The sequence below is a fragment of the Montipora foliosa genome, chromosome 3 (assembly GCF_036669935.1).
Source record: "Montipora foliosa isolate CH-2021 chromosome 3, ASM3666993v2, whole genome shotgun sequence".
Lineage (NCBI taxonomy): Eukaryota > Metazoa > Cnidaria > Anthozoa > Scleractinia > Acroporidae > Montipora > Montipora foliosa.
In genome coordinates this window covers 43,719,942-43,733,262 of record NC_090871.1, presented here as the reverse complement: position 1 = coordinate 43,733,262, position 13,321 = coordinate 43,719,942, and the positions used below count along the sequence as shown (strand labels likewise).

The 13,321-nt window shown below is 39.3% G+C and overlaps 1 protein-coding gene and 1 pseudogene across 1 annotated transcript; both read right to left on the bottom strand.

The window, feature by feature from the left end:
* LOC137995919 (uncharacterized) overlaps positions 1–13,321 on the bottom strand; it is a 117,381-nt pseudogene that overhangs the window by 23,801 nt on the left and 80,259 nt on the right.
* LOC137997464 (uncharacterized skeletal organic matrix protein 5-like) lies at positions 2,565–5,931 on the bottom strand. The gene is made up of 5 exons (XM_068843484.1): positions 5,749–5,931; positions 5,511–5,633; positions 5,377–5,413; positions 3,407–3,539; positions 2,565–3,239 (listed from the first exon to the last, which is right to left on the bottom strand). Exons 1-5 carry the CDS (start codon positions 5,873–5,875, stop codon positions 2,721–2,723), a joined length of 939 nt encoding a protein of 312 aa, XP_068699585.1. The 5' UTR covers positions 5,876–5,931; the 3' UTR covers positions 2,565–2,720.

Sequence of the window (13,321 nt, the reverse complement as noted above, 5' to 3'; positions counted from 1 at the left end):
CATATTGAGGATCTTGTTGTGCATCTCTGCGACTTCAAGCATTTTTTCCTCATACACAGCTTTCACAGCATTTTTGTAGCCAAGGGAGGAGTACACTGCCAAGAAAGAAATGTAGTTACATTATGTGTCTGCCAGTTCCATCAATGCATTAGCTTTGTTGGAAAATTAAACGATAGCGCGCCCAAGCATATAGCTATGTTATAATATACACAACAAATGAAATTATCTCCGGTGCACGTGCAGTATATCCAAAAAAAAAAAGGCACCAGAAGATCTTTTTGATTTAGTACACAAAATTAATGTCTCAGTACTAGTAAACATGGAGATATGCATGGATGTGTGAGATTTTTTTGTGTGTGTTTGTTAAATTTAGTTTCTACCAGCAACAACAGATAACTGGGAGCAGACTTTGTCCTAAGCAATGACTGTGCCATTTTACATAAAAGAATAAAACCCAGCATGTAACCAAATACCAGTAGAAATGTACTTCTTCCACATTGCCAATGTTAGCTGCTTTGCAGCTGGAGATGTACTGGGTATCAGTAAGCCCAGTACTGATAAAACCGTGCACCATTCTAAAAAGAGACAAATGCATGTATTGCTGACAGTGATCCTCAAGTCAAAGAAACATAATTTTCCAACTTATAGTATATTTGTACTATACAAGTGAGAAATGACATACCTCAAATTTGCAGTAAACTTTCCTGAAATGCTGCTGCTTGAAAACCATCGCAATGAATGGCCAGCAGCACAAAAACGCTTATGCGAACTGTATGGCCATGCCGCAGCACTTCAAATGACTGCATGTCTAGATCATATCCACAGAGAGGACATCTTCCATTGTATTTTGCCATCGTACCCATAAGTTGATTTATGGCGTCAGTTTGATGCAACAAAATCTTCATCAGGCCTACTTGCAGTGTGGATGTCAAAACGGCCAGTCGTATTCTCCCCGATGGACAAAACGAACGGCAGAACGGACGGATTACAAACTGTTTGAGTCTCCGCATTGCAGGTCAGAGGGGAGGGCTTGTAATCATGATGATGGAACGAGCTAGATGGAAACATTGAGGAATAGCTTGCACTCGCCATTCTTCTTTGTTTAGACTCTTCCAAGGAACACAAGAGTCGTTCCATCACCAAGGCATTTCCCATTGGCGTGCGACTGGTTGTGTAAGCTGTCCTTTACCCACTGAATATGCCATTTAACCCTGTCCAATCGCCATTTCTGATCAGCTTCGACTTCGAGTTGAAAGGTGGACCTGACTCGATCGCGAGGAGGTGCTTGCGGCATCACTTTGGCTTTCTTGGACGCAGAATCGGCCATAGCTAAATAGAAGCGCGAATATAATAATCGACGGTGAAGCTGGAAGAATGATTGCCGTGCCGTACCCTCGCAAGTGGTTCGATTCAAAGTGGAAGACGAGCCATAGAAATACCTCGCCATCCGCCATGAATCGAACCATCATATTCTCAAAATAAATGTATCTCATACCACCATAGTATGAGCATATCATTAAAATGAATACCTCAAGCCATGGGTATAGAAGGCTCAGATAGGCGTCAGAACCGCAGAGAGGAGACTGTGCGCCTTTATATGAATTAGCCCGCCATTGGGGGAACCGTCGCGAGCGCGAAATTTGAATTTTTTAGGGCAAGCTACGTTTTTTCAAGGAAAGCAGCGTTGATAGTTTATTATACACTTTTTTTTTTATCAATATGACTACTTTTAGCTAACATTTATTGAAATAGTGCAGTTTCCTACTCAGCTTATAGAACACGGGTTTCCACACTTCTTGCTCGTTGAGTCCGCCATTTTGGATAAGTCGCGAAAACGTTTGTTGCGTGACAAAGAGGGGGAGGAGCTATTCCTTTTATAGTCAGGGTCCTTGTTTAAGAGGGATTATTTATGGTATGAGGCCTATGTGGGGAATTCGCTCACTAACCACCGCTCTAACCACTGCGCTACCGAGGCAACCACAGTTGAGTGGGTCGAATATTAGCTACAAAGAAAAGATCGATTACCAGACATTTGTTCCCAGCCCTCGCGGACACGGAATTACTTTTGCAGCTCGTCGAGACACGTTTAACGGACCACACGTATATTGTCTGGCTTGTAACCCGTATTCAGCGTGTTTCAATTTCCCGAGGTTAAACTCGATTATAGCTGGCGCCTGCCTCATCTATTTGTTGTATTATAGGACATTTTTTTCTTATCGGCTGATCCAAGTGAAGCCGAATAGAATGGAATGATCATTTACAAATTGTCTGCAATTTATTTTCAAACTGGTTGTTGTCATTTTCTAACGACCATCTTGATCAGCGTTTTCTTGTCGTGGAATATTTCAGAATAATTCGTCCAAAGAATGAAGAAATTTTCAGTTTCTGTGTCATCACAAATACTGGCAGTTTTTTCCAGTTTTTTAAAACAAATAGGCTGCTTATTCGGGGCGTTGCTTTTGATACTTCTGTGTGAAGCCCAGCAAATTGTAGTTATTATATATGAGATTGAGTTCTCCCAGAAGTGCCAAGCTTACTCAACAACTGATACAAAACACAATAAATTAAGTCAGAAATACTATTTAATGCCACCACCATGTTTTCTTTGTTTTACAGCACTTCTTTTCTCAGAAAATCTACACACAAAAACTGCTGGACTAATCGGCAGTTAACTAAACAGCAGACCATATTTCGCTTTAAAGGCGAAGAGGCCATTCTTCTCACTGCACTAAGATGTATCCAAAGGCTTTGATGTGTTTGTTTTCATTATCTGGTGAGTGGGTTGCCTCGTTTCCACATGTGTTAGAGTCATCAAACTCTCCTCCTGTACCAAACCCAATTCTGGAGTCACAGCTGTTGCAATCATTTTCCTGATTAGCAACGATACCGATTCTAGCTTTAGCCATGTCAGAATTAGTGCCCACAGCATTGAAGCCTTGCGTATTACAGTGTGGCTGTAAGGAGCCCCCTGAACCAAGCAGCGATTTCCATTTTCCACGGCACAGTGAGGTGGCGCGGTGTTGGCCGTCAGCGATCAGTGAGTACAGAGAATCGGCCTGTTTGTTGATGACGATGTACTTGATCTGCTGGCCGTCCTTCATACCGAGACAGATCTTGGAGAAGGGTGTCTCCCAGTAGGTCGGTAACTTAGTCTCTTGTAAGTCAAACCCAGTCTCTCCTCCAGGAAGGTTGAACTCTTTGTTGTTTTCCCAGAAGTGGGCGTCGTAGTGAAAGGTTCGCTGCAAAGACAAAAGACAAGTTTTCAAAACTTTGACAAGCAACTGAACAACGACAACTATTTGACATTCGCCTTTTATCCTTAACAAACTAAACGTCCTTTGATTACGTCGAATGTCAATGGGTGTAGTAAAATAAAGCTGGATTGTTGCTTTTATCTTTTTCGTACATTGTTACCATCAATTTTCATGACCAGTGTCCATCCTCCACCACCGCATTCGCCAACGTCGCTTGTCATGTGACAATACACAGGGATTTTTCCAATGTCAGTCGGCAGCATGTAGGCTTTATTTTCTCGCAAACTGAAGAATGAAAAAAGATATTTCAGGTTTTATCTCACAACGCTACTGTGTATCATTGCTTATCAATTCGAAGTCAGTGAAAGCTTCCCTTGGAGAGGTAGCCTGCGAGCAGGCTCTCTCTCTTCGGTGGGAGAGAATATTTTGAATGCCGCCTCCTGATGTCAGGCTGAGAGAGCTGTCAAAAATTAGCCAATCAGCGCGCACCCGAAGTAAGCATTGAAAGAAACACAGAAAACAGAAAGACACGCTTTGTGTACTTCAATTTTCTCGAGGCAGGAACTCAAAAAAAAAAAAAAAAAAAAACTGTAAATGAAGGAAGCCTTCGCCAGAAAAACCTAGCAACTATTCCTGATGATGTAAAGCGTAGCTGAATATTCAGTACAGTAATTCGTCGAACTCCCTTTCGCGGAAAATGTCTTTCGATCGTCAGGGAAAAATTTAGCACACAAACCTCAAACGACGGGAATCGTAATAGAGAAATTCGTTTTCCCTGACCGCATCTTCACTGTGTGAGACTCGTCGACCACAACTGCTGCCAAATTTCGGTAAAGCGAAGCGGAGTTACCTTTTTTAAATTTATTTTAACGAAATACAGACATTACAACTGCTACATCACACTGTAATACTAGACAGATATTCTAATACCTACACTATTTTATTTCAAAGGTTTATCGAGTATTTGTGGTTATAGATATGTATTTTACTAATTCAATAATTTGAAAATTGGAATATTTTGTTTTCAAGTGTATCGGAGTATTGCAGAGTTACGAGGAGATCGAGGAATCATTTGTGGAGCCGCCTTTTCGGCTTAAGCAAATACTTGCTAAAATCGTGTAGAGTTCCTCTATCGTTCTCTATCGTTAAATCAGCAACAGAGGCAGCCGAAAGGCCCATGTTTGTCCAAATGTGATCAGCGATAATGCTTTGCCGAGGACAGGAAACTACCATGGTGACATGAAGTCGCCCTTGTTGTATTTTGGCCGCTACGAAAAACAGTTGGGAAATAAGACTTTTCCCGAATCCCGTGGATAACAGAGATAGAACTTCCTTCCTTCCAGTAGAGATGCCATTGCATTGCGTTGCCCGACCTTTAATTATGTAAAGTTATGGTAAATTGCAACATTCTACAATTTTCTCAGACGCATTTCTGACCACCTCATCTCTCTGCGAAGCGAAGAGGCTTTCTTGTTGTCGGAGCTTGTCAATAGTGACGTCACGTAATTTAGGGTGCGTTCGATTGATCGTATTCCGGAATAGGAATATATGGAATATAAGTTAGAAATCCTTCGTTTTTACGGAGATTCAAATGAAAATTGTCAAACATCCTCTAAAATGCTATTTTAAACATATTTTTATCATCCTTGCTGCTTCGAAACGCGCCAAACATACCGTTTTAATCATCACTCCACGTATTCTTATTCCGGAATAGGGTCAATCGAGCGCGCCCTTAATTTCAGCCAATCAGTATTTTGCGTCCAAAATTTGGACACGACATTCAAAATACAAAGCCATGCGGGCAGGCCCTCATTCTACCCCAACCCCAGTCCCTCGGAGGGCCTGCTCGCAGGCTATTGGAGAGGTTAATTTTAAAGCATGCAAATCGTTATTTTTGAACTATTCATGATCTGATCCCAACTTTAATTCCATTCATTGGAAAAAGGACAAAACACTGCGCCCATGACAAAAATCGATCAGTGGTCTCTAGCCGGGACATCTATAACTCGATACCAACATGGAGAAGCTTCTCAGTGCCTCCCCACTACTTATAAGTGTCATAGGCCTTATCAGAACTGATGGTGAAAATAAAATATCAAAAAGATTTAAACTGTTAACTTACCCGTTGTCATACAGTCCCTTGCAAGAAGACGCTGTAGCTAAAGAAAATACAACTCATGTAAAGCACTCGTTACAAAAAAGGAACAAAGAAACGGTAGACTTAAGAGCCAATGAGATGTATTACTCCAAGTTTACCTGGCGGATGCTGCAGCGACATTGAGATGTTTTCAACCAGGGAGTAGAGATTTTCCAACTTCATTCTCAAAGTCTTAATGGCTGTACAGACAACTGTCCCATCGCAGCTGTCAGATTCGGCATCTGCTCATAAAAATCACATTACGTTGTTTGCTGTTCACTATTAAGATCTTTACAATGACCGAAAACGACAGATTTAAACCATGCGATACACAAGTAGAAACATTTGTGAACGTACCTTGACATAGGCTTTCCATCTTATCCAACTTTTCAAGGACAGTCTTGCAAGTTGGCTTTCTACCAGCGTTCACGAAAATGGTGAAATACGCGAGGCAAATAACCGCAGCGAATTTCAACGATACCATTGTTAAGTCTTAAAAGCAAACGGCAAGTAAGGCTTTCAACAACTACTGATAATGTAACATTTCACGAGCCGATTCGTTTATAACCCCTTCCATCGATGCTTTACGTTCAATCTATTTTCTCCTTACACAAGCCCAGAGGTTTTCTTTTCTCTTGGGTTGAGAATTGGTAAGCCAATCATTTCCTAGCTAATGATTGGTTCTTGCGTAAACCAATAGCAAGCTCAGGATTTTGAAGTGTTTGAAGGTCGTAACCAAAGATACTGCAAAACAATCCTTAGTTTGAGTTTTCTGAGCATTTTGTGCCTTGAGTTTTAATCTATTTGACAAAAAAAGAGGCTTTTAAGTTTTATATTGCTGCCTTGGTTTCTTTCGGTTGAATATTTTTAGGACTTTAGTTAATTTGTTAAAAAATAACATTTTGACATGCTTTGCCTTGTCAAAGGAAATCATGCAAATTATTTTGGCAAGCATGCTTGCTCTCGCAATGCTTTTAGTTAAAAAAAACAATTATTTTGATGATTATTTGAAATAGATTGACAGTAGTTCCAGGTTTCTAACATCGAGTCAGTTGTTTGTCATTGCAGGGGGGAAGTTCAAATGTTGAGCTAATTAAAGTTCCCAAAAACTACATGTTATTTCTTTAATTTCTTTGCCGTTTAGAGGCTAAGATATACAGGGATTGGGCTAAATGATCATCGATTATCGACTATCTGTTTGTTAACCGTCTGTTAAGTCAAATGACTATGGAAGTTTTGATATGAAATCGTGGAATAGCGAAGGCATGAAGAAAGTTAAAAACCATAGATTCATTTATATTGAATTTTGAGGCGATGAAGCGATCAAGGGTGCGTTCCGTATTCCGGGATAAGAATAAATGGAATATAAGTTTAAAATCCTTCGTTTTTACGGAGATTCACATTACAATTGTCACACATCTGCTAAAATGCTATTTTAAACATATTTTTATTATCCTTGCTGCTTCGAAACGCACCAAACATACCATTTTAATCATCAATCCACATATTCTTATTCCGGAATAGGGTCAATCGAACGCGCCCTAACATTGGTCTCTTTCTTGTGCCGATTCGAATTCGGAGACAGAAATTGTTTTGTTAAATAACATATTAGCCATTGTTTGCCCCCAAAGCACCTAGGCTTATCAATGGGGCTCACGATAATACAACCATCAGGCTTACAACAAAACAGACAAACAACACACAAAGTTACAACAAAGAAATTTACATAACTAGAGATGTATTAATTTAAAAAACAGATAGTAGCCAGCGAGAAGCAATTTGTACTAATTAGAAGTTACAACGGGCTAGAAATGTGTTAATTTAACAGTCAAACAGTGGCCATCGAAAAGTGATTAGTACTAAATATGAAACTCTGGACTTCACGAAATAAAATTATTTTCTATTAAAATTACTTCTATGAAAGGAGTTAAATTTAATTAAGACATGAAATTGCTGTTAAAAAAGGTATTGAAAATACGTGGGTTTAACAAGTGAAAATTTGCCACCCAGTAAGTCAAATAACCAACGGGATGTTTGTTACGAAATAGCAGAGTGGCTAGGACCCGGGGGTACTCATGTAAATATCCGCTAAGTGAAGGGTGTACCTCGAAGGGTCTTAAACCCTAATTGATGGCCTACTTAAGACACAAACCCGACAATAAAACAAAAACAAAAACCAAGAATGGCGTGAACTGGTCAACTTTATTTCGTTTATAACATTGCAAATTGAGCATCTAATTAGCTAATTAGAAGTTACAACGGGCTAGAAATGTGTTAATTTAACAGTCAAACAGTGGCCATCGAAAAGTGATTAGTACTAATTATGAAACTCTGGACTTCACGAAATAAAATTAATTTCTATTAAAATTACTTCTATGAAAGGAGTTAAATTTAATTAAGACATGAAATTGTTGTTAAAAAAAGGTATTGAAAATACGCGGGTTTCATAAGTGAAAATTTACCACCCAGCAAGTCAAATAACCAACGGGATGTTTGTTACGAAATAGCAGAGTGGCTAGGACCCGGGGGTACTGATATAAATTTCCGCTACGTAAAGTGCGTACCTCGAAGGGTTTTAAAACCTAATTGATGGCCTACTTAAGACACAAACCCGACAATGAAACAAAAACAAAAACTAAGAATGGCGTGAACGGGTCAACTTTATTTCTTTTATAACATTGCAAATTGAGCATCGAGCATAAAATTTGTTTTTTTCATTTAGCTAGGCGTCTACGCACTGCAATTTGAGCTATCTAAGATGATATCGGGAACATTATGCCAACAGGGGTAAAAATGTTACTTTTGTTAAAGACCGAGAACCTCAAAAACCTTCCCCTTTCCCGCAGCACATACCTATATAGCCAATATGTGGGAGTACCTCCCCCGGAGGCCAAGGTTAAGAAGATACTAAATGCAAGTTCTTCGGCTCGCAGTAGTTAAGATGGTCAAACAAGATCAAAACAGTTTTGAAAAGGCCCTCCCAGGCGGGACGCTCAAAACATATTTTCAGTAAGTGTCAGCACGAGTGCAATTAAATTAAAAACTTATTAAAATACAATAAAAACGTTCTCTGGCTAAAAGTTTTAAAAGGGAACATAAGCTTTGGGCTGTCGATCTACAGCCTTCCACGGATAAAACATGGAATGTAAATTAGTGAAATATATGCAAAAAAGGCGAGGTAAAAGTAATAAGAAGAACAAGTAAAAGTAAGAAAAAAGGTGGCTATTATTTAAAGAGAATGTTATACTGATTAGGAATCGGCTTAGAATTATTGTCAGCAGGCTTGATAGCAGAGGTGTGCCAAGCCTCCCGCAAAGTTTTTCTAATGCGAAAAGAGCCTGTGTCGATAACTCGAGAATGATTAAAATCAATGCGATGACCGAATGACCATGCATGTTTCGCAATGTTTGACCCATTAGCACATGTTTTTACAGTCCTAATATGTTCTTTCTTGCAGGTTTCAAAGCAACGGCCGGTTTCATCTACATACTCACCAATCACAACCGGCACAGGATATTTTATAAATCACGTTGGGTTGGTGTTTAATAGGTGGTCTGAATTTAGGAGAAAGAATTCTTGTTGCAATGTCAGGAGGGGGTTATTTACAACTTGAATGTCGTGCCTTCGAAGAATTCTTGTTACCCGTTGCGCAACACCATTGATGAAAGGAAGGACAGCAAAACCGTTAGGGTTCTCTTGAGGCGCAGCCCATTAAAAAAAACATGCAAACCAATTCTTCAGGCGAAGGGGTGGCATGTGTGGGTGGTTTGGAAAATTTCCGCTTTAAGATATTGGAAGTAACATGGGAGGGATAGTTATTGGCTCGTAGAGCATCAATGACGTGGTTGATTTTGGTATTTTTCCCTTTCGTGTACTTGGGAGTTTTAAAACTTTTAGCCAGAGAACGTTTTTATTGTATTTTAATATGTCTGATCCTGTCTGCGCTTCAATTTTTATATTAAGAACTGTTTATAAGAACTAGCGGTTGGATAGGTGGTGACAAAAGTCTTATTATTTTATTCTGAGTGCGTTCTAGGTACCTGCTGCTATAGAGCGAAAAAGAGCGGATGAGTGAAATCAACTAGACCCTCCCGTGAGGGTACACTGGGTTGCCTGTGGTACGTGCAGCGTTCCACGCAATTTCTTTCAAGTTGGGGGGGGGGGGGGGGTCACCCAGAAGTCATACCAGAAGTCATACCAGCAGAGGCCCTTTGGCTCGCAGGTCGTCACACGTTCGTACGACGAAACAGATCCTTTTTTGAGGTTAAAAACCTGGCGACCGGCCTATTAATTAATCATTTGTCAGAAAGAAGAAATTCCTGTCCTCTTTAAAAAAAACTGACACGCATTGCTTACGTGTGGTAGTGAAGTAACACAGCGATTTATTCCATAATGTCAACTGAGCTGTGTGTTGTCTTCCAGGAGATTCAAGTTGTCCTTGCGTAATATGTAGCTCTAACAGTGCACGATATTGTTTTGGTATTGTCTGTCATTGTAGTGAAATGGTAGAAGTCTTGGGTAAATAGCCTGAGAAGACATGTGGTTACTAGCAAAGTACTGAGCCGAGAAAGATTGAAGAAAATAAATGGGAAGTGAAAAACATTGTCTTCTGGGATGACATGTTGACAGTTGTCTTTGCGTAATATGTAGGTCTAACAGTACACGATATTGTTTTGGAATTGTCTATCATTGTAGCGCCATGGTAGAAGTCTTAGATAAATAGCCCCTTGAGAAGACATGTGGTTGCTAGCAAAGTACTGAAACCAGAGAGACTGAAGAAAATAAAAGGGAATCGAGAAACATTGGCTTCTGGGCTGACATGTTGATCATGCAACTTCTTTCCACCACAAGTGTAAGCGTGCACTGACAGCATCTGACAGCTTTGTAAACAAAAGTTGAAAGCTGAAGTTATTGCTCGGCGGGGTTGGTATCTGGATGGGCGACCTAAGAAATATGCCACTCAGTAACAGAAGCATAGGACCGAAAATTCTATGTTAATGCTATCAAATGCGAACCAAGCAAGATACAGATTTTGTTAGCTTGCTTTATGCAAAACAAATATTCATGTAAAAGTAAATAAATATGGATACACAATTCTTAAGAAGAGCAGAAAGAAGTTTCAGGATGGTCGATCGAGCATAAAATATTTTGCCATCGGTAACAAAATCTACGACATGAAAACAACATTAATTTTGAACCACAAATATAAAAAGTTACCATCAGCGAAAAACAGTTTGGGAGATTTTAGTTGTTTTGTTGTAATTGTACAAGTTTGGCTGCACCGAGTAAATCGCACATCGAATTCAGCGGGCGCAGTTATTTTACCGCTCCATGTTTACTCGCGAAACAGTGAAGCATCTGTGTCAAATGATGCCAAGCTACCGGGTTTTTGTTTTTGTTAGTTTTCTTTTTCTTTCGATTTTTATAAATTTTGACAAGAAATGTGCGAATTCAACACAAAGATCACAATCGTCCAACTCTCAGAGGTTGACCATTGTTTCTGGAAAATCAAAAATTTACTCTCCAAGACAAGGTTATTTATCACCAGGTAATTCCATCGTTTCGGTGATAGCAGCTACTTTATTATTCATCAGCGTCAAAATCTTTTGCCGATTTTGGGGGTCATTTTGTCGAAACTCAAGCCCGCTTCCAACAGACCTGTTTATTTTCGTGACTTATGCGTTACCACAAAAACTCTCCCCGTATCACATTTCAACACATGTCTGCAAATTTGCTAAGCTCGAAAACTACACAACATGATAAATTTACAAAAGCTAGAAATTTCACAGAAATATTTTCCAGCGAAACATTTATTGAAACAAGCAACATATTTGCTATAAGAGGCAAGAAACCCTTCCTATTTCAGTTGCGTGCGTGCAAGCGAAACACACAATCACAAAGCATATGCAGTTAAATAAATTTCTGATAGTTCACATTCAACCCTTTTCGAAAGAACCTTGACCGTAAATAATAAAGCACAAAAGAGACAACAAGCTTTCATTCAAGTAATTTTTCACTGTCACATTTCCAAATATTTTACACCTTTGCAGAGTTGAGTACAAAATACTGGTAAATGTATTTGTCAGACAACTAAGATGCGACTTGAGTAAACACTGTGATGCATTCTTGTAGGCGTTCGATTCCTTCAACGTTAATTTGTTAAATCATAGTTAGTAACTATGGTTAAATCCATAAAAAAATTGCTATTTGATTTCCGTGTTTTATATAATACCAAGTTAGTAAAATATTAGAAACAAAGCTCACTTGATATCCAAAGGCGAAAAATGAAATTGTTGTCGAAGTCCATTACTCGTCTCTTAAAATCCAGATATTTATTTTCCAGCGCTGTCTTGCTCATCCAATTGACGATCTATTCTTGAGCTCCATGAGGGTATATTTTGTTTAAAGATCCACTAAAACGCCATTCACGTCAATGACTTATTAGTGAAATTTCCAATCGTTATACCGGAAGACTGTGCAGAGTTGAGAACAGATAAATACAAATCTGACAAATAGCGAGACAACTGAGATAACAGATCCACTATATGGATTCCTTCTCTGTCTTTGTTGAACCCATACTGAGTTACCAGAGAATTTTCCATTTGGTTTCAGTGTTCTACATAACAGCACACTTAGTAAAATATTATTTTAGAAATACAGCTCACTTTGATTACGGCTCGACGGGCGACAGATTGTTGTCGAAGTCCATTACTCGTCGCTTCTAACATTCGACGGCCTGTCTTGTTCAGTATCCAATTCGCTTGCCATTATTGAGCTTCATAAGGGTACATTTTGTTCAAAGATCCACTAAAATGCCATTCGCGTTACATGACTTTCGACACCATTGCCGATTAAGTTAATCGTTCTACTGTGTCCACCAGAGAAATCTACGCATTTCCCACTACCCTCTCTATCCTAAGAAAATACTCGTAGAAGGCTCTATGCACAAAGACACCACTTAGCAGGGGAGTGACAGGCAGGACTTTTACCGACACGGAAAAAAATTAAAAAAAAAAGAAAACGAAAAATAAAAAAAAAGACGAAATTAAAGACAGATTCCGACTGGGTTGGCAACCCAGTAAAAAAAAGAAAATGTACAAATATCATGAACTGTATGAGCCATGTTTAAGTCACGACCGTCATCCTGAAAACCATCAGTCTCGATCAATAAGTGGGCGGAAGGACCTTTCGTTAACAATGCTTACAGACGTTCTCTCGCCTTTCCGCACCGGGCTCTTTTCATATTTTTTCCTGTGGCATTTTTCACACTGGGAAGTTAATACATAGCTGGCAAAGGTGCCCGCCGGCGTGCTGTGAAATGGCGCCAATGCCTGTTTACAGTTTCCAAACCGTTCTAGTTAGATATGAAACACTAAATTTTGTCCTAAAATAGGGCAAGAGCTCAGGGGCTTTCACAGAGTTGAGCGTATTCAATAATTAAGGTAATTTCTTAGTATTGCATTGCGCATCCCTACTGCACACGATTTTTGCGTCATTAGCGCGCGCACATGAGGACGTGCGCATACAAAAAAAAAGAGATTTCGCTCAAACTAAACCCGATAGCGAAATAAATTCTCTTTTTCTTTCAAACGAGCACGGTGACCCCCGATTTTTTTTTCAGGTATTTGGTAAAAATAGTCTAATAAAGAACATATTTGAAGAAGAAAAAAAGTTTGATAGTAGAACATGAATTTTTTTTGGAAAACAGTTCCGTACTGGGTGTATTTTTCCCAAGGCGAGGACTTCAAGCTAACCACGGGACTGTCCCAAAAAGTGCACTATTCCGACAACCAGGGAATCAAAGTCGGTGTAAATGAAGCAATACTGCCTATGTAAATAAAAGAAGCTTTACTTTCAAAATAAAATTTTGTGTCTTTAAAGTAACCAAGACTTAAATCTGTATGAAGGTGATTCGAATTTTTAACGCGAA

Coding starts and splice junctions, on each gene's coding strand:
- LOC137997464 (XM_068843484.1), bottom strand. CDS start 5,875: ATGGTATCGTTGAAATTCGCTGCGGTTATTTGCCTCGCGTATTTCACC. Junction 5,414..5,510: donor GTCGCTGCAGCATCCGCCAG/GTAAACTTGGAG, acceptor TATTTTCTTTAG/CTACAGCGTCTTCTTGCAAG. Junction 3,540..5,376: donor AAGGGACTGTATGACAACGG/GTAAGTTAACAG, acceptor TTCATTCTTCAG/TTTGCGAGAAAATAAAGCCT.